Genomic DNA, 18,077 nt, shown 5'->3' with positions numbered 1-18,077 from the left:
GCTCCGAAGACGCTTTTTTGGCTTTCGGTGTTCCGATGTCTCGGTGCCGACTTATTTCGGTGCCGGTATCTCGATGTCGAGTCTGTTCTGTGCTGGTATCTCGACCGGAGTCGGGTGACTTTGAAACATGTGTGCCCTTTTTCGGTGCCGATGGACGGTCACCTAATTTTCGGTTAAGCCATGGCCTGTCAGCGGTGGCGTCCCCTGGGCTTTAATGTATTTTCCGTGAGTCTTGGCCAGGGGTGTTTTACTCACGGTTTTCGGCATCTGTTCGGTTTCGGCCTCGTCCGAGTCCGCAATGGAGAAGGTTTCTTCTTCTTCCAAGTTTTGGTGTCCTGACGGCACCGACGCCTTTTGAAGTCTTCTTGCTCTCCGGTCCCTTAGCGTTTTCCTCGACCGAAACGCTCAACAGGACTCGCAGGTACCCTCTTTGTGTTCAGGAGACAAACACAAATTACAGACCAAATGCTGATCTGTGTAAGGATACTTGTTGTGGCATTCGGGGCAGAAGCGGAATGGGGTCGGTTCCATTAGCCTTGAAGACGCATGTGGTCGGGCCGACCAGGCCCCGCCGGGAAATCGAAACCCCGAAGGGCCACCAGAGCTCTTCAAAATTCGGTGTTGATCTGCGTTAACTAACCAGATACCGAACGCAAACAATACCGTCTAATTTTCCGAGATTTAACTAACTTTCCGAACCGGAACACGGAGCGAAGAGGAACACGTCCGAACCCGATGGCTGAAAGAAAACAATCTAAGATGGAGTCGACGCCTATGCGCAATGGAGCCGAAAGAGGAGGAGTCCCTCGATCTCGTGACTCGAAAAGACTTCTTCGAAGAAAAACAACTTGTAACACTCCGAGCCTATATATATATATATATATATATATATCCCCGTATGCAATCGAATTCTAAGAGGACTGCTAATATTTGTTCTACCAACACCTAATGATATGGACCCAGATTTATTGAAACAATGGCAAATGGATGCAGCTGATTGTTTGAATAAATTGATGACAACTCAATACTCATGCGGATAGAAGGCTTGCACAAGCTACAGACAAAATTTAAGATTTAGAAAAAGCCTTGGAAGATTATAAAATGAAAAGGAGGGGACAAGAGGCTTTGAGGAACTAGATTGGGCAAGCACAAAATAGAAGCGCAACAACAAAAGTTATCAATAGAGATAAGAATGACTACATTGCAGGGGGAGTTTATATAATTGCAGGACTATTTGATGCAATGTAAAGTAGACAAGCAATGGAGCGAATCCAAGACAAGATTGCAATACCTTCTAGTGTGGAAAGCTCAGATGTGAGTTCGGGAGAGGAGGGAGCCTCACTGACAGACCAGAATATATTTTCCAGGGGAAACGAGGTTGCAGCAAATGTCAACTCGAAGGAAAGGCAAGGAAATGAAGCCAGAAAATCAGATCAATCGAAAAACAACAAGGCGGAGCAGGTAGAGGATACAGGAACAAAAAGAAAAATACGTCCAGAGATGGACGGTAATCTTGTCATCAATCTGTCCTCAAAAATCCTCAATGACAAACATATGAAACTTCTGAATAAGGGCTTGTCGTTCGGTCCTAGAGCAGGAATGGACTTGGCAATTTTAAGGATTTATTTGTATAAGTTCGGCAGAAAATTAAAATTGAAGAAATATTTAGCGAATAGACCATCTAGAAGGAGGTATACAAGACCATTTCAGCCAATGTCTAATTTGATGATGAATGATAATACCCCAATGCAGGCTCTTTGGGAGTTAGAACAGGAAGCAAGTATAATGCAATGGAGCATGACTGAGTTCTATCAGATAGGCAGTTATGCATGGAAACGGGAGTGGACATTGTTAAATCAGAAGTGTGTGGATGCAAAGTGAAATCCTGATTCTACCCCCCAACTACCACCAGGCAATAAAGTTGATATGTTCCAGGAACTGATGGCCGATGACCTGAGAGATATTGCTAGGAAAGAAAACAAAAACATCATGGGATTATATCTAATATGTCCAAAGACGACTGGTGGGCACTGCAGATTTACAAAAGGCCAAAAATATTGTGATAAAGACTTCGGATAAAGGGGGTAGCATAGTTGTAGTGGATATAGTCAAGTAATTAGAAGGCAACCATCAATTCAAGACAACTATGAGAAATTGCAGGAGGGTCCAACAAGTGAAATTATGAGGAAGTTTCATGATAAATTGAATGATTGGCATGAAAGGGGCCTGCTAGAAGAAGAGGAACTCATGCATATGTAAAAAAGATATCCGACAAACACCAACAATATACGTGTTACCTAAAATACACATGTCTGGTTAATCCCCCAGGACGTCCAATAGTGAGTTCATGTGACTCGTTCTTGGAGAATGCATCAAGATTTTTTGACATTTTCCTGTTCCCACATGTGACTGCACTTTCAATTTACATCAGGAATTCCATGGATTTTTTTTAAAAAAAAATTATAAATCGGATTAATGGCATACCCTGGAGACAAGAATATTTAATGGATACAGTAGATGTGGTGTCACTGTATACCTCAATAAAACATGAGGATGGTTTAAGTGCTTTTGCACATTTTCTACGCAGTAGGTCATTCAGTCTATGGGAGCACACACACAGATGCTGTTGGAAATGATGAGTTCTGTCTCACTAACAAGGTCTTCATTTTTGAGGAAGAACATTATATTCAGGAGAGGGACAGCTATGGTAACACCTTTTGCTCCAACCTATGTAATCCTCACAATGTGCTACTGGGAAGCTGAACGTGTGTGGACAGAGGAAAATGCAAGTCCTAAATAAAGTCATTCTTTGGGTCCGGTAAAGAGACGATTTATTTCTAATCTGGGAAGGTGAATTGGAGATGTTCCTAACTCACTAAAATATAATCCATTTGGATTACAATTTACACCTGACAAAGAAAAAAATGACTTTTTTGGACGTTGAAATGTATATTGAATGTGAAAATCTGCACGGGGCTGTATCGCAAACCCACCAGTTGCAATAGTATTCTACTTGCCAACAGCTCACATCCTAAAGCACTTAAGTGGAATGTGCCATATAGAGAATTATTAAGAGCTAGGAGAAATTGCTCTGAATTGAGTGACTTCAAAATACAAGGTAGACAAATGTTTCAGAGATTTGTAAAAAAAAAAAAAAAAAAAAAAAAAGTACCCGATATCCGTATTGGATAATGCAATGAAAAGAGCTTTGAAAAAAGATAGGGAGGATCGGTTAATCTTAAAGAATGAAAGGGTAAAGGGAAGTAACCCAAATTACACTATCAGATATACCATGGGTTATAATTGCTCAGAGAAGGAAATTAAGACAGCCCTGAGGAAGATTTGGAAAATCAAAGAAAGATGAAGAGCTGAAAGAATGGGTAGCTGGTAGCTGAGCATCCTATAATCACTTACAAAAAAAACATCTTTAAATGACTTGATGGTTAAAAGCTACCTACCACTGCAAAGGAGTGGGACAAGAAATTGGCTCCAGCTAGAGGGTTTCTTTAAATGCACCAAATGTAAAGCATATTGACACAGTAAAAATATGACAGTTTAAATGCTTGGATGGTTCCATGAGAAAGATCAGAGAACGGATATCGTGTGAAACCCCGTTTGTAGTTTACTCGCTGGAATGTGGCTGTGGCATGAGATACATAGAGAGTACTGTAAACAAATTGAGGTTGTATTACAACATTTAAGAGCAATAGTCAATAAAGACGTTTCCTATGTTATTGCCAAGCATTCCTGGGAACACTACAACAGAGAATAAAAGGATCTCTTCTGCTACTATGGGATCCATCATGTAAGGATGAATGTAAGAGGAGGAGATCATGAATTGACCCTCAGGAGGGAAGAGTCGAGGTTGATTATGACAACTAGAACAGAAACACCTTTGGGTTTAAACACAGATGCCGAACTGTATGTACATTTATGAACCTAAGATAGAAATGGAGAAGGAATCTTCTATCTGATCTAGGTATTTGTTGCTCAGCGACAAAATACTGTTATATTGATATTATTTGGAACATCTGTGTTCCATAGTCTCAGAGATTGACCATTGTCATATTGATACTGTTTGGAACATCTGGTCCCTCCCTTCAATCTTTAGTTTATAAGCTTCATGAAGGTTTTACATGATCATGAATTTATATATATTTATGAGACTAACTGGTCACCGAGTGGAGGTACTTTACCGGACTAAAATCATGTGATATAGCAGGATTATTTTTATTTCTACTAAGATAGGCTGTTGATTATTTATGGGATCTAGGTCCTGGTTGAGTCGACTTGTTCGATTACACTTCATTCATATTATTAATATGTGATGACAGCCTGACTCAATGGGGAGGACAGTTGGTCAGATTGTAATGACAACTTTGGAAAGACATATTAGCTATTATCCTTTAAAGACTTTCTGCACACCTTCTCTCGCATGAATTACATCATTATACAATCAAGTGCATTTTACTATGGGAATATGAATATGGGGGACTAAGTTATTGAAATAAACAAAAAAAAAAAAAAAAAAACTTTTTTTCCTCCTCTGTACGGAAGAGATTGACCAAGGGAGAAAAATTGTATAAAGCAAAGATGTTAATATTTGCTGTTAAACTTTCTGTGTTAGTGCACTATAAAATGGTGTAGGCATACTAGAAAACATAAAAAAAGAAAAAATGTAGCATGTTTCTTTAAAATGTGTTGCACCACACCATGGGATGGCCCAGTCAAAGGCTTTTGCCGAAACACGTAGGCCAGGTTTCTTTATGTGACACCTCGCACTTTATAATTATGAAATAAAGAAAACGCTTTTAATAGAAAGTTTGTGTACCGGATTGTGCAGTTTTTCTGGATTCGCCCGGAGGTGAAGGTTGTGTACTGGGGCAGGAGTCATTGGAGTTATATATACACATACATACAAACACACACGAGACAATAGTATGTGATATTGCTGCAAAATACCTAATATATCAATTGAACTGCAAGCCCCAAATCTTGGCACAACCCAAGTGTGAAAGTCTGCAATGAGTGTCCTTTGGCTAAATCGTGCCTCTCAGTTCTGAAGGACAGTCATGCCGCATGGTAATGACCACAGGATGGAGTCTTTGGCTATGCCATGTGTGCAGTCCCTCACCCCAGTGCCCACTTGGATTCACTTTTAGGAGGTGTCCAACAGTCATTGAAATGCACTTGGGTCACACTCTGCAGCCTCAACACCTGGGACGTAATCTCAGTTACAACTCAAGGTGAGGTGTGCTCTTTATTTTCAGATGTTCCCAGAACATTATTGTAAGGAAATGCCTCCTTGGCATGGTTGCCCCTGACTTTTTGCCTTTGCTGATGCTATGTTTACAATTGAAAGTGTGCTGAGGCCTGCTAACCAGGCCCCAGCACCAGTGTTCTTTCCCTAACCTGTACTTTTGTATCCACAATTGGCAGACCCTGGCATCCAGATAAGTCCCTTGTAACTGGTACTTCTAGTACCAAGGGCCCTGATGCCAAGGAAGGTCTCTAAGGGCTGCAGCATGTCTTATGCCACCCTGGAGACCTCTCACTCAGCACAGACACCCTGCTTGCCAGCTTGTGTGTGCTAGTGAGGACAAAACGAGTAAGTCGACATGGCACTCCCCTCAGGGTGCCATGCCAGCCTCTCACTGCCTATGCAGTATAGGTAAGACACCCCTCTAGCAGGCCTTACAGCCCTAAGGCAGGGTGCACTATACCATAGGTGAGGGTACCAGTGCATGAGCATGGTACCCCTACAGTGTCTAAACAAAACCTTAGACATTGTAAGTGCAGGGTAGCCATAAGAGTATATTGGTCTGGGAGTTTGTCAAACACGAACTCCACAGCACCATAATGGCTACACTGAAAACTGGGAAGTTTGGTATCAAACTTCTCAGCACAATAAATGCACACTGATGCCAGTGTACATTTTATTGTAAAATACACCCCAGAGGGCACCTTAGAGGTGCCCCCTGAAACTTAACCGACTATCTGTGTAGGCTGACTAGTTTTAGCAGCCTGCCACAAACCGAGACATGTTGCTGGCCCCATGGGGAGAGTGCCTTTGTCACTCTGAGGCCAGTAACAAAGCCTGCACTGGGTGGAGATGCTAACACCTCCCCCAGGCAGGAATTGTCACACCTGGCGGTGAGCCTCAAAGGCTCACCTCCTTTGTGCCAACCCAGCAGGACACTCCAGCTAGTGGAGTTGCCCGCCCCCTCCGGCCAGGCCCCACTTTTGGCGGCAAGGCCGGAGAAAATAATGAGAAAAACAAGGAGGAGTCACTGGCCAGTCAGGACAGCCCCTAAGGTGTCCTGAGCTGAGGTGACTGACTTTTAGAAATCCTCCATCTTGCAGATGGAGGATTCCCCCAATAGGGTTAGGATTGCGACCCCCCTCCCCTTGGGAGGAGGCACAAAGAGGGTGTACCCACCCTCAGGGCTAGTAGCCATTGGCTACTAACCCCCCAGACCTAAACACGCCCTTAAATTTAGTATTTAAGGGCTACCCTGAACCCTAGAAAATTAGATTCCTGCAACTACAAGAAGAAGGACTGCCTAGCTGAAAACCCCTGCAGCGGAAGACCAGAAGACGACAACTGCCTAGGCTCCAGAAACTCACCAGCCTGTCTCCTGCCTTCCAAAGATCCTGCTCCAGCGACGCCTTCCAAAGGGACCAGCGACCTCGACATCCTCTGAGGACTGCCCCTGCTTCGAAAAGACAAGAAACTCCCGAGGACAGCGGACCTGCTCCAAGAAAAGCTGCAACTTTGTTTCCAGCAGCTTTAAAGAACCCTGCAAGCTCCCCGCAAGAAGCGTGAGACTTGCAACACTGCACCCGGCGACCCCGACTCGGCTGGTGGCGATCCAACACCTCAGGAGGGACCCCAGGACTACTCTGATACTGTGAGTACCAAAACCTGTCCCCCCTGAGCCCCCACAGCGCCGCCTGCAGAGGGAATCCCGAGGCTTCCCCTGACCGCGACTCTTTGAACCTAAAGTCCCGACGCCTGGGAGAGACCCTGCACCCGCAGCCCCCAGGACCTGAAGGACCGGACTTTCACTGGAGAAGTGACCCCCAGGAGTCCCTCTCCCTTGCCCAAGTGGAGGTTTCCCCGAGGAATCCCCCCCTTGCCTGCCTGCAGCGCTGAAGAGATCCCGAGATCTCTCATAGACTAACATTGCGAACCCGACGCCTGTTCCTACACTGCACCCGGCCGCCCCCGCGCTGCTGAGGATGAAATTTCTGTGTGGACTTGTGTCCCCCCCGGTGCCCTACAAAACCCCCCTGGTCTGCCCTCCGAAGACGCGGGTACTTACCTGCAAGCAGACCGGAACCGGGGCACCCCCTTCTCTCCATTCTAGCCTATGTGTTTTGGGCACCACTTTGAACTCTGCACCTGACCGGCCCTGAGCTGCTGGTGTGGTGACTTTGGGGTTGCTCTGAACCCCCAACGGTGGGCTACCTTGGACCAAGAACTGAACCCTGTAAGTGTCTTACTTACCTGGTAAAACTAACAAAAACTTACCTCCCCCAGGAACTGTGAAAATTGCACTAAGTGTCCACTTTTAAAACAGCTATTTGTCAATAACTTGTAAAGTATACATGCAATTTTTATGATTTGAAGTTCCTAAAGTACTTACCTGCAATACCTTTCGAATGAGATATTACATGTAGAATTTGAACCTGTGGTTCTTAAAATAAACTAAGAAAAGATATTTTTCTATACAAAAACCTATTGGCTGGATTTGTCTCTGAGTGTGTGTACCTCATTTATTGTCTATGTGTATGTACAACAAATGCTTAACACTACTCCTTGGATAAGCCTACTGCTCGACCACACTACCACAAAATAGAGCATTAGTATTATCTCTTTTTGCCACTATCTTACCTCTAAGGGGAACCCTTGGACTCTGTGCATGCTATTCCTTACTTTGAAATAGCACATACAGAGCCAACTTCCTACATTGGTGGATCAGCGGTGGGATACAAGACTTTGCATTTGCTGGACTACTCAGCCAATACCTGATCACACGACAAATTCCAAAATTGTCATTAGAAATTCATTTTTGCAATTTGAAATTTTTCTAAATTCTTAAAAGTCCTGCTAGGGCCTTGTGTGTTAAGTCCCTGTTTAGCATTGTCTTTTAGAGTTTAAAAGTTTGTTAAAAGTTTGAAATTAGATTCTAGAAACAGTTTTAGATTCTCTAAAAAGTATTCCAACTCTTAGCAGAATAATGTCTGATACAGAGATGCAGGTGGTGGAACTCGACACCACACCTTACCTCCATCTTAAGATGAGGGAGCTAAGGTCTCTCTGTAATATCAAAAAAATAACCATTGGCTCCAGACCTACCAAAATTCAGCTCCAGGAGCTGTTGGCAGAGTTTGAAAAAGCCAACCCCTCTGATGATGACCTCACAGAGGAAGAAATTAGTGACTTGGAGGCCAATGTCCCTCCTCCAGTCCTAAATAGGGAGAACAGGACCCCTCAAGTCCTGTCTCCAACTGTGTTAGTCAGAAATAGTGAGTCCCTCACAGGAGGGTCCCACATTTCTGAAATCACTGAGGATGCTCTCAGTGAAGATGACCTCCTGTTAGCCAGGATGGCCAAAAGATTGGCTTTAGAGAGACAGCTCCTAGCCATAGAAAGGGAAAGACAAGAGATGGGCCTAGGACCCATCAATGGTGGCAGCAATATAAATAGGGTCAGAGATTCTCCTGACATGTTAAAAATCCCCAAAGGGATTGTGACAAAATTTGAAGATGGTGATGACATCACCAAGTGGTTCACAGCTTTTGAGAGGGCTTGTGTAACCAGAAAAGTGAACAGATCTCACTGGGGTGCTCTCCTTTGGGAAATGTTCACTGGAAAGTGTAGGGATAGACTCCTCACACTCTCTGGAAAAGATGCAGAATCTTATGACCTCATGAAGGGTACCCTGATTGAGGGCTTTGGATTCTCCACTGAGGAGTACAGGATTAGGTTCAGGGGGGCTCAAAAAACCTCGAGCCAGACCTGGGTTGACTTTGTTGACTACTCAGTGAAAACACTAGATGGTTGGATTCAAGGCAGTGGTGTAAGTAATTATGATGGGCTGTACAATTTATTTGTGAAAGAACACCTGTTAAGTAATTGTTTCAACGATAAACTGCATCAGCATCTGGTAGACCTAGGACCAATTTCTCCCCAAGAATTGGGAAAGAAGGCGGACCATTGGGTCAAGACAAGGGTGTCCAAGACTTCAACAGGGGGTGACCAAAAGAAAGGGGTCACAAAGACTCCCCAGGGGAAGGGTGATGAGACAACCAAAACTAAAAATAGTAAAGAGTCTTCTACAGGCCCCCAAAAACCTGCACAGGAGGGTGGGCCCAGAGCCTCTTCACAAAACAATGGGTACAAGGGTAAAAACTTTGATCCCAAAAAGGCCTGGTGTCATAGCTGTAAACAGCATGGACACCAAACTGGAGACAAGGCCTGTCCCAAGAAAGGTTCCACTCCAAACTCCCATCCAGGTAACACTGGTATGGCTAGTCTCCAAGTGGGATCAACAGTGTGCCCAGAGCAAATCAGGGTCCACACTGAAGCTATTCTAGTTTCTGAGGGTGGGGTGGATTTAGCCACACTAGCTGTCTGGCCGCCTAACATGCAAAAATACAGACAGCAACTCTTAATTAATGGGACTAGAATAGAGGGCCTGAGGGATACAGGTGCCAGTGTCACCATGGTGACAGAGAAACTGGTTTCCCCTGGCCAATACCTGACTGGAAAAACTTACACAGTCACCAACGCTGACAATCAGAGAAAAGTACATCCCATGGCAATGGTTACTTTAGAATGGGGAGGGGTCAATGGCCTGAAACAGGTGGTGGTCTCCTCAAATATCCCAGTGGACTGTCTGCTTGGAAATGACCTGGAGTCCTCAGCATGGGCTGAGGTAGAACTCAAAACCCATGCAGCAATGCTGGGTATCCCTGAACTGGTGTGTGTGAAAACAAGAGCACAGTGCAAGGCACAGGGTGAACAAGTAGAGCTGGAGTCTGGAAGAATGGCCCAGCCTACCAAGAGGAAAGGAAAGTCAGTTGGGAAACCAACTGCAACACAGCAGAAGAAAGGGAACCTCTCTTCTCAGGAAGAAGTTCTGCCCTCTGAGGGAACTGAGCCTTTGAAGCTTGAACCTTATCAGGTTGAGCTCTTAGGCCCAGGGGGACCCTCAAGGGAGGAGCTGTGTAAGGGACAAGAAACCTGTCCCTCTCTTGAAGGCCTAAGGCAGCAAGCTGCTGAAGAGTCCAAAGGCAAGAAAAATGGAACGCATAGGGTCTATTGGGAAGATGGACTCCTGTACACTGAGGCCAGAGACCCCAAACCTGGTGCCACTAGGAGAGTGGTAGTGCCTCAGCTGTTCAGGCAGTTCATCCTAACATTGGCCCATGACATTCCCCTTGCTGGACATTTGGGACAAACCAAGACGTGGGAGAGGTTAGTCAACCACTTCTACTGGCCCAATATGTCCATCATGGTTAAGGAGTTTTGCCTCTCCTGCCCCACCTGTCAAGCCAGTGGTAAGACAGGTGGACATCCAAAGGCCCCCCTCATTCCACTTCCAGTGGTGGGGGTTCCCTTTGAAAGAGTGGGTGTGGACATAGTTGGTCCACTAGAACCTCCCACAGCCTCAGGAAATATGTATATCCTGGTAGTAGTGGATCATGCTACCAGGTATCCTGAAGCTATTCCCCTTAGGTCGACTACTGCCCCTGCAGTAGCCAAGGCCCTCATTGGTATCTTTACCAGAGTGGGTTTCCCTAAGGAGGTGGTGTCTGACAGAGGTACCAACTTCATGTCAGCATACCTAAAGCACATGTGGAATGAGTGTGGAGTGACTTATAAATTCACTACACCATACCATCCACAAACTAATGGCTTGGTTGAGAGATTCAACAAGACATTAAAGGGCATGATCATGGGGCTCCCAGAAAAACTCAAAAGGAGATGGGATGTCCTCTTGCCATGCCTGCTTTTCGCTTACAGAAAGGTGCCCCAGAAGGGAGTAGGATTCTCACCCTTTGAACTTCTGTTTGGTCATCCTGTAAGGGGACCACTTGCCCTTGTTAAAGAAGGCTGGGAGAGACCTCTCCATGAGCCTAAACAGGACATAGTGGACTATGTACTTGGCCTTCGCTCTAGAATGGCAGAGTACATGGAAAAGGCAACCAAAAACCTTGAGGCCAGCCAACAGCTCCAGAAGTTTTGGTATGACCAAAAGGCTGCACTGGTTGAGTTCCAACCAGGGCAGAAAGTCTGGGTTCTGGAGCCTGTGGCTCCCAGGGCACTCCAGGACAAATGGAGTGGCCCTTACCCAGTACTAGAAAGGAAGAGTCAGGTCACCTACCTGGTGGACCTGGGCACAAGCAGGAGCCCCAAGAGGGTGATCCATGTGAACAGCCTTAAGCTCTTCCATGACAGGGCTGATGTGAATCTGTTGATGGTAACAGATGAGGATCAGGAGGCAGAGAGTGAACCTCTCCCTGATCTTCTGTCATCAGACCCAAAAGATGGCACAGTAGATGGAGTGATCTACTCAGACACCCTCTCTGGCCAACAGCAAGCTGATTGTAGGAGAGTCCTACAACAGTTTCCTGAACTCTTCTCCTTAACCCCTGGTCAGACACACCTGTGTACCCATGATGTGGACACAGGAGACAGCATGCCTGTCAAGAACAAAATCTTTAGACAATCTGACCATGTTAAGGAAAGCATCAAGGTGGAAGTCCACAAGATGCTGGAATTGGGAGTAATTGAGCGCTCTGACAGCCCCTGGGCTAGCCCAGTGGTCTTAGTCCCCAAACCTCACACCAAAGATGGAAAGAAAGAGATGAGGTTTTGTGTGGACTACAGAGGGCTCAATTCTGTCACCAAGACAGATGCTCATCCAATTCCAAGAGCTGATGAGCTCATAGACAAATTAGGTGCTGCCAAATTCTTAAGTACCTTTGACTTGACAGCAGGGTACTGGCAAATAAAAATGGCACCTGGAGCAAAAGAAAAGACAGCATTCTCCACACCTGATGGGCATTATCAGTTTACTGTTATGCCCTTTGGTTTAAAGAATGCCCCTGCCACCTTCCAAAGGTTGGTGAATCAAGTCCTTGCTGGCTTGGAGTCCTTTAGCACAGCTTATCTTGATGATATTGCTGTCTTTAGCTCCACCTGGCAGGATCACCTGGTCCACCTGAAGAAGGTTTTGAAGGCTCTGCAATCTGCAGGCCTCTCTATCAAGGCATCCAAATGCCAGATAGGGCAGGGAACTGTGGTTTACTTGGGCCACCTTGTAGGTGGAGGCCAAGTTCAGCCACTCCAACCCAAGATCCAGACTATTCTGGACTGGGTAGCTCCAAAAACCCAGACTCAAGTCAGGGCATTCCTTGGCTTGACTGGGTATTACAGGAGGTTTGTGAAGGGATATGGATCCATTGTGACAGCCCTCACTGAACTCACCTCCAAGAAAATGCCCAAGAAAGTGAACTGGACTGTGGAATGCCAACAGGCCTTTGACACCCTGAAACAAGCAATGTGCTCAGCACCAGTTCTAAAAGCTCCAGATTATTCTAAGCAGTTCATTGTGCAGACTGATGCCTCTGAACATGGGATAGGGGCAGTTTTGTCCCAAACAAATGATGATGGCCTTGACCAGCCTGTTGCTTTCATTAGCAGGAGGTTACTCCCCAGGGAGCAGCGTTGGAGTGCCATTGAGAGGGAGGCCTTTGCTGTGGTTTGGTCCCTGAAGAAGCTGAGACCATACCTCTTTGGGACTCACTTCCTAGTTCAAACTGACCACAGACCTCTCAAATGGCTGATGCAAATGAAAGGTGAAAATCCTAAACTGTTGAGGTGGTCCATCTCCCTACAGGGAATGGACTTTATAGTGGAACACAGACCTGGGACTGCCCATGCCAATGCAGATGGCCTTTCCAGGTTCTTCCACTTAGAAAATGAAGACTCTCTTGGGAAAGGTTAGTCTCATCCTCTTTCGTTTGGGGGGGTGGGGGGGGGGGGGGTTGTGTAAGGAAATGCCTCCTTGGCATGGTTGCCCCCTGACTTTTTGCCTTTGCTGATGCTATGTTTACAATTGAAAGTGTGCTGAGGCCTGCTAACCAGGCCCCAGCACCAGTGTTCTTTCCCTAACCTGTACTTTTGTATCCACAATTGGCAGACCCTGGCATCCAGATAAGTCCCTTGTAACTGGTACTTCTAGTACCAAGGGCCCTGATGCCAAGGAAGGTCTCTAAGGGCTGCAGCATGTCTTATGCCACCCTGGAGACCTCTCACTCAGCACAGACACCCTGCTTGCCAGCTTGTGTGTGCTAGTGAGGACAAAACGAGTAAGTCGACATGGCACTCCCCTCAGGGTGCCATGCCAGCCTCTCACTGCCTATGCAGTATAGGTAAGACACCCCTCTAGCAGGCCTTACAGCCCTAAGGCAGGGTGCACTATACCATAGGTGAGGGTACCAGTGCATGAGCATGGTACACCTACAGTGTCTAAACAAAACCTTAGACATTGTAAGTGCAGGGTAGCCATAAGAGTATATGGTCTGGGAGTTTGTCAAACACGAACTCCACAGCACCATAATGGCTACACTGAAAACTGGGAAGTTTGGTATCAAACTTCTCAGCACAATAAATGCACACTGATGCCAGTGTACATTTTATTGTAAAATACACCCCAGAGGGCACCTTAGAGGTGCCCCCTGAAACTTAACCGACTATCTGTGTAGGCTGACTAGTTTTAGCAGCCTGCCACAAACCGAGACATGTTGCTGGCCCCATGGGGAGAGTGCCTTTGTCACTCTGAGGCCAGTAACAAAGCCTGCACTGGGTGGAGATGCTAACACCTCCCCCAGGCAGGAATTGTCACACCTGGCGGTGAGCCTCAAAGGCTCACCTCCTTTGTGCCAACCCAGCAGGACACTCCAGCTAGTGGAGTTGCCCGCCCCCTCCGGCCAGGCCCCACTTTTGGCGGCAAGGCCGGAGAAAATAATGAGAAAAACAAGGAGGAGTCACTGGCCAGTCAGGACAGCCCCTAAGGTGTCCTGAGCTGAGGTGACTCTGACTTTTAGAAATCCTCCATCTTGCAGATGGAGGATTCCCCCAATAGGGTTAGGATTGTGACCCCCTCCCCTTGGGAGGAGGCACAAAGAGGGTGTACCCACCCTCAGGGCTAGTAGCCATTGGCTACTAACCCCCCAGACCTAAACACGCCCTTAAATTTAGTATTTAAGGGCTACCCTGAACCCTAGAAAATTAGATTCCTGCAACTACAAGAAGAAGGACTGCCTAGCTGAAAACCCCTGCAGCGGAAGACCAGAAGACGACAACTGCCTTGGCTCCAGAAACTCACCAGCCTGTCTCCTGCCTTCCAAAGATCCTGCTCCAGCGACGCCTTCCAAAGGGACCAGCGACCTCGACATCCTCTGAGGACTGCCCCTGCTTCGAAAAGACAAGAAACTCCCGAGGACAGCGGACCTGCTCCAAGAAAAGCTGCAACTTTGTTTCCAGCAGCTTTAAAGAACCCTGCAAGCTCCCCGCAAGAAGCGTGAGACTTGCAACACTGCACCCGGCGACCCCGACTCGGCTGGTGGCGATCCAACACCTCAGGAGGGACCCCAGGACTACTCTGATACTGTGAGTACCAAAACCTGTCCCCCCTGAGCCCCCACAGCGCCGCCTGCAGAGGGAATCCCGAGGCTTCCCCTGACCGCGACTCTTTGAACCTAAAGTCCCGACGCCTGGGAGAGACCCTGCACCCGCAGCCCCCAGGACCTGAAGGACCGGACTTTCACTGGAGAAGTGACCCCCAGGAGTCCCTCTCCCTTGCCCAAGTGGAGGTTTCCCCGAGGAATCCCCCCCTTGCCTACCTGCAGCCCTGAAGAGATCCCGAGATCTCTCATAGACTAACATTGCGAACCCGACGCCTGTTCCTACACTGCACCCGGCCGCCCCCGCGCTGCTGAGGGTGAAATTTCTGTGTGGACTTGTGTCCCCCCCGGTGCCCTACAAAACCCCCCTGGTCTGCCCTCCGAAGACGCGGGTACTTACCTGCAAGCAGACCGGAACCGGGGCACCCCCTTCTCTCCATTCTAGCCTATGTGTTTTGGGCACCACTTTGAACTCTGCACCTGACCGGCCCTGAGCTGCTGGTGTGGTGACTTTGGGGTTGCTCTGAACCCCCAACGGTGGGCTACCTTGGACCAAGAACTGAACCCTGTAAGTGTCTTACTTACCTGGTAAAACTAACAAAAACTTACCTCCCCCAGGAACTGTGAAAATTGCACTAAGTGTCCACTTTTAAAACAGCTATTTGTCAATAACTTGTAAAGTATACATGCAATTTTTATGATTTGAAGTTCCTAAAGTACTTACCTGCAATACCTTTCGAATGAGATATTACATGTAGAATTTGAACCTGTGGTTCTTAAAATAAACTAAGAAAAGATATTTTTCTATACAAAAACCTATTGGCTGGATTTGTCTCTGAGTGTGTGTACCTCATTTATTGTCTATGTGTATGTACAACAAATGCTTAACACTACTCCTTGGATAAGCCTACTGCTCGACCACACTACCACAAAATAGAGCATTAGTATTATCTCTTTTTGCCACTATCTTACCTCTAAGGGGAACCCTTGGACTCTGTGCATGCTATTCCTTACTTTGAAATAGCACATACAGAGCCAACTTCCTACAATTATTTTTCGGAAGGATGTCTAGGGACTTCATTTAAGTTCAGGCGCACCAAGGGACATCTGAATATGGCAGCCTGAGTAAAATGTCAGCTTTAAACACTTAGGGCCATATGTACGAACACATTTTCCCATTGAAACAGAATTGTAAAAACCCTTTGCTACATCTGGCCTTAAGTATTTAATTAGGATGTGTGCAAAGTTTCTGATCCAAATTTTTATACACCCTTTCTGAATCTAACACCTAGGGCCTCATTAGGAGTGTTCAACCAATACATAACCCTGGTGGTCTGATAGCCAGCTCCGCCAGGATCTTGGAACCAGGTGGTCTGTGGGTGGCGGCGATCCTATTCTGCCAGGGAAGCACTACCCTGCGGATTATGACCTTGTTCTCCCCCAGCCTTTTCATAGCTGTAACACTGCCATAAAAAGACTGGTGAAGAACAGGTGCAGGGGGCCAGAGGCGTGGGCATGTAAGAAAACATTTCAAGGGTGCCTGAAAAGACTCTTGGGGAACTTAGTTCCATGAGCACACCATCACTCTTGTAACTTTGCTTGTGGTTTACACTTATGTGGGCATCTTCACCCATAAGCATCATAGACAGCACCAGAAGTGGACCACAATTCGGGATTTCAAATTTGAAAAACCTTTAACCCCCAGTTTATATACCCTGCTAAAGTTGGTACACATGCATCCAATCTAGTTCCTTAAGGCTAAGTGACTCTTTTATATTCATATTTTGTACGTGTAGCTCCAAGTCAGCAAATATAAACTTGTGGCAAACTGTAATGTACATAATTAGAAAGGTCCTCCTTAAATTATGACAATTTTAGCTAGGGTAGCTACTCAAAAGTTGATACTCTTATGGAATATGAATAATTGATGGCCTTGTGTAAACTACTTCTCCACATGTCTTATCTACATTCTATCAAGAACACATTGCAAGCAGAACAGCAACATGGCAGGAAAAATTGTGCGTAAAACAAAGAAAAGGTTTGTCAACTAGGACACAGCAGGACAAGGGCTTACTGACAGCTATTTGACTATACAAGTGAAGCTCATCAAATGTCAACACTTCAAGGCCAGGGAAAGCAAGCGCATTTAATTTGGCAGTAACGTATATATTCTCATGCAAGAAAAAATGATTAGAAATTACTAGTTGTAAATGTACTTATTTTTAACAATCACCATTTATCGAAACTATGAATGCCAGACTGGCAACTAATGGTAAAGCAAGTAAGAGAAGGTCTGCTGTGATTAATGATTCAATGGAATACTTAATGCAGTACTTACTCGCCATCTGGTTCATATTTCTTTACTAGAGGCTCCTCGTCTGTATGAGCAAAACGGTAGTTATCCCTCAGAGTGTTGGCTGCTTTCAAAAACTCTGAATGAGCTGAACCATACAATTCTCGGAAAAAACCTGATGGAAGAGAAGGAAAATGTTACTTACCGGTAGACATCTGTTTGTGGCATGTAGTGCTGTAGATTCACATTCTTCACATTCTATGCACAAGCTTGCTATCTAGTGTTGGGTTCAGAGTAGTACAACTTGTTTTTCTTCAAAGAAGCTTTGAGTCACAGGATTGAGCGGCGACTCCTCTCTGTAATACTGCGCATGGGGCTTCGAGTCCTTTGTTAGATTTTTTCTCTGCAGGCGGGAGAGTGAAGTAGAATAGACAAGATGTACATGCATCTACATATACAATATTTATATAATATTAAATTGCAACGTCCACACATCCGGAGAGGGAGGGTGCATGTGAATCTACAGCAGTACATGCCACGAACAGATGTCTACTGGTAAGTAACATTTTTCGTTCGATGGCATGTGCAGCTGTAGGTACACACGCTGGACGGACTGTAAAGCAGTCCCTCCATAAAGCGGTGGCCTGCGTGGAGGAGTTGCAATTGATTGGGAGAGTGTTTTGAGTACAGCTTGTCCAACATCTGCTTGTTGACATGCAAAGACATCTACACGATAATGTATAGTAAATGTATGTGATGTAGACAATGTTGCTGCTTTGCAAGTATCTGCTATCGGTAGGTTACCTAAAAATGCCATTGATGCACCTTTTTTTCCCCCCCTAGTAGATTGTGCTCTAGGAGGTACAGTAATTGTCGTTTAGTTTTACCATAGCAAGTTTGAACACTTGACTATCCATCCAGCTATAGTTGCTTTAGATATAGGCTCTCCTTTATGTGCCAAAGAGAAACCCACAAAAAGGTGTTATGTTTTCCTAAACTCTTTTGTTCTATCTTCAAAATACATAAAACTCCTTTTAAAAATCAAGAGTATGTAGAGCTCTTTCTGCCACATAATGTGGTT

The 18,077-nt window shown here is 45.8% G+C and overlaps 1 protein-coding gene across 1 annotated transcript in view; it reads right to left on the bottom strand.

Moving 5' to 3' along the window:
* The window catches only part of PDIA3 (protein disulfide isomerase family A member 3), a 105,115-nt gene that overhangs the window by 42,257 nt on the left and 44,781 nt on the right, over positions 1–18,077 (bottom strand). The window contains exon 5 of the mRNA XM_069222629.1: positions 17,042–17,171. Within this exon, the coding sequence (XP_069078730.1) occupies positions 17,042–17,171 (130 nt within the window). The remainder of the gene's footprint in view (positions 1–17,041; positions 17,172–18,077) is intronic.

Source organism: Pleurodeles waltl, chromosome 3_1 (genome assembly GCF_031143425.1).
Source record: "Pleurodeles waltl isolate 20211129_DDA chromosome 3_1, aPleWal1.hap1.20221129, whole genome shotgun sequence".
Lineage (NCBI taxonomy): Eukaryota > Metazoa > Chordata > Amphibia > Caudata > Salamandridae > Pleurodeles > Pleurodeles waltl.
Note: the sequence above shows the minus strand (reverse complement) of the source record. Positions and strands in the feature narration are given on the sequence as shown.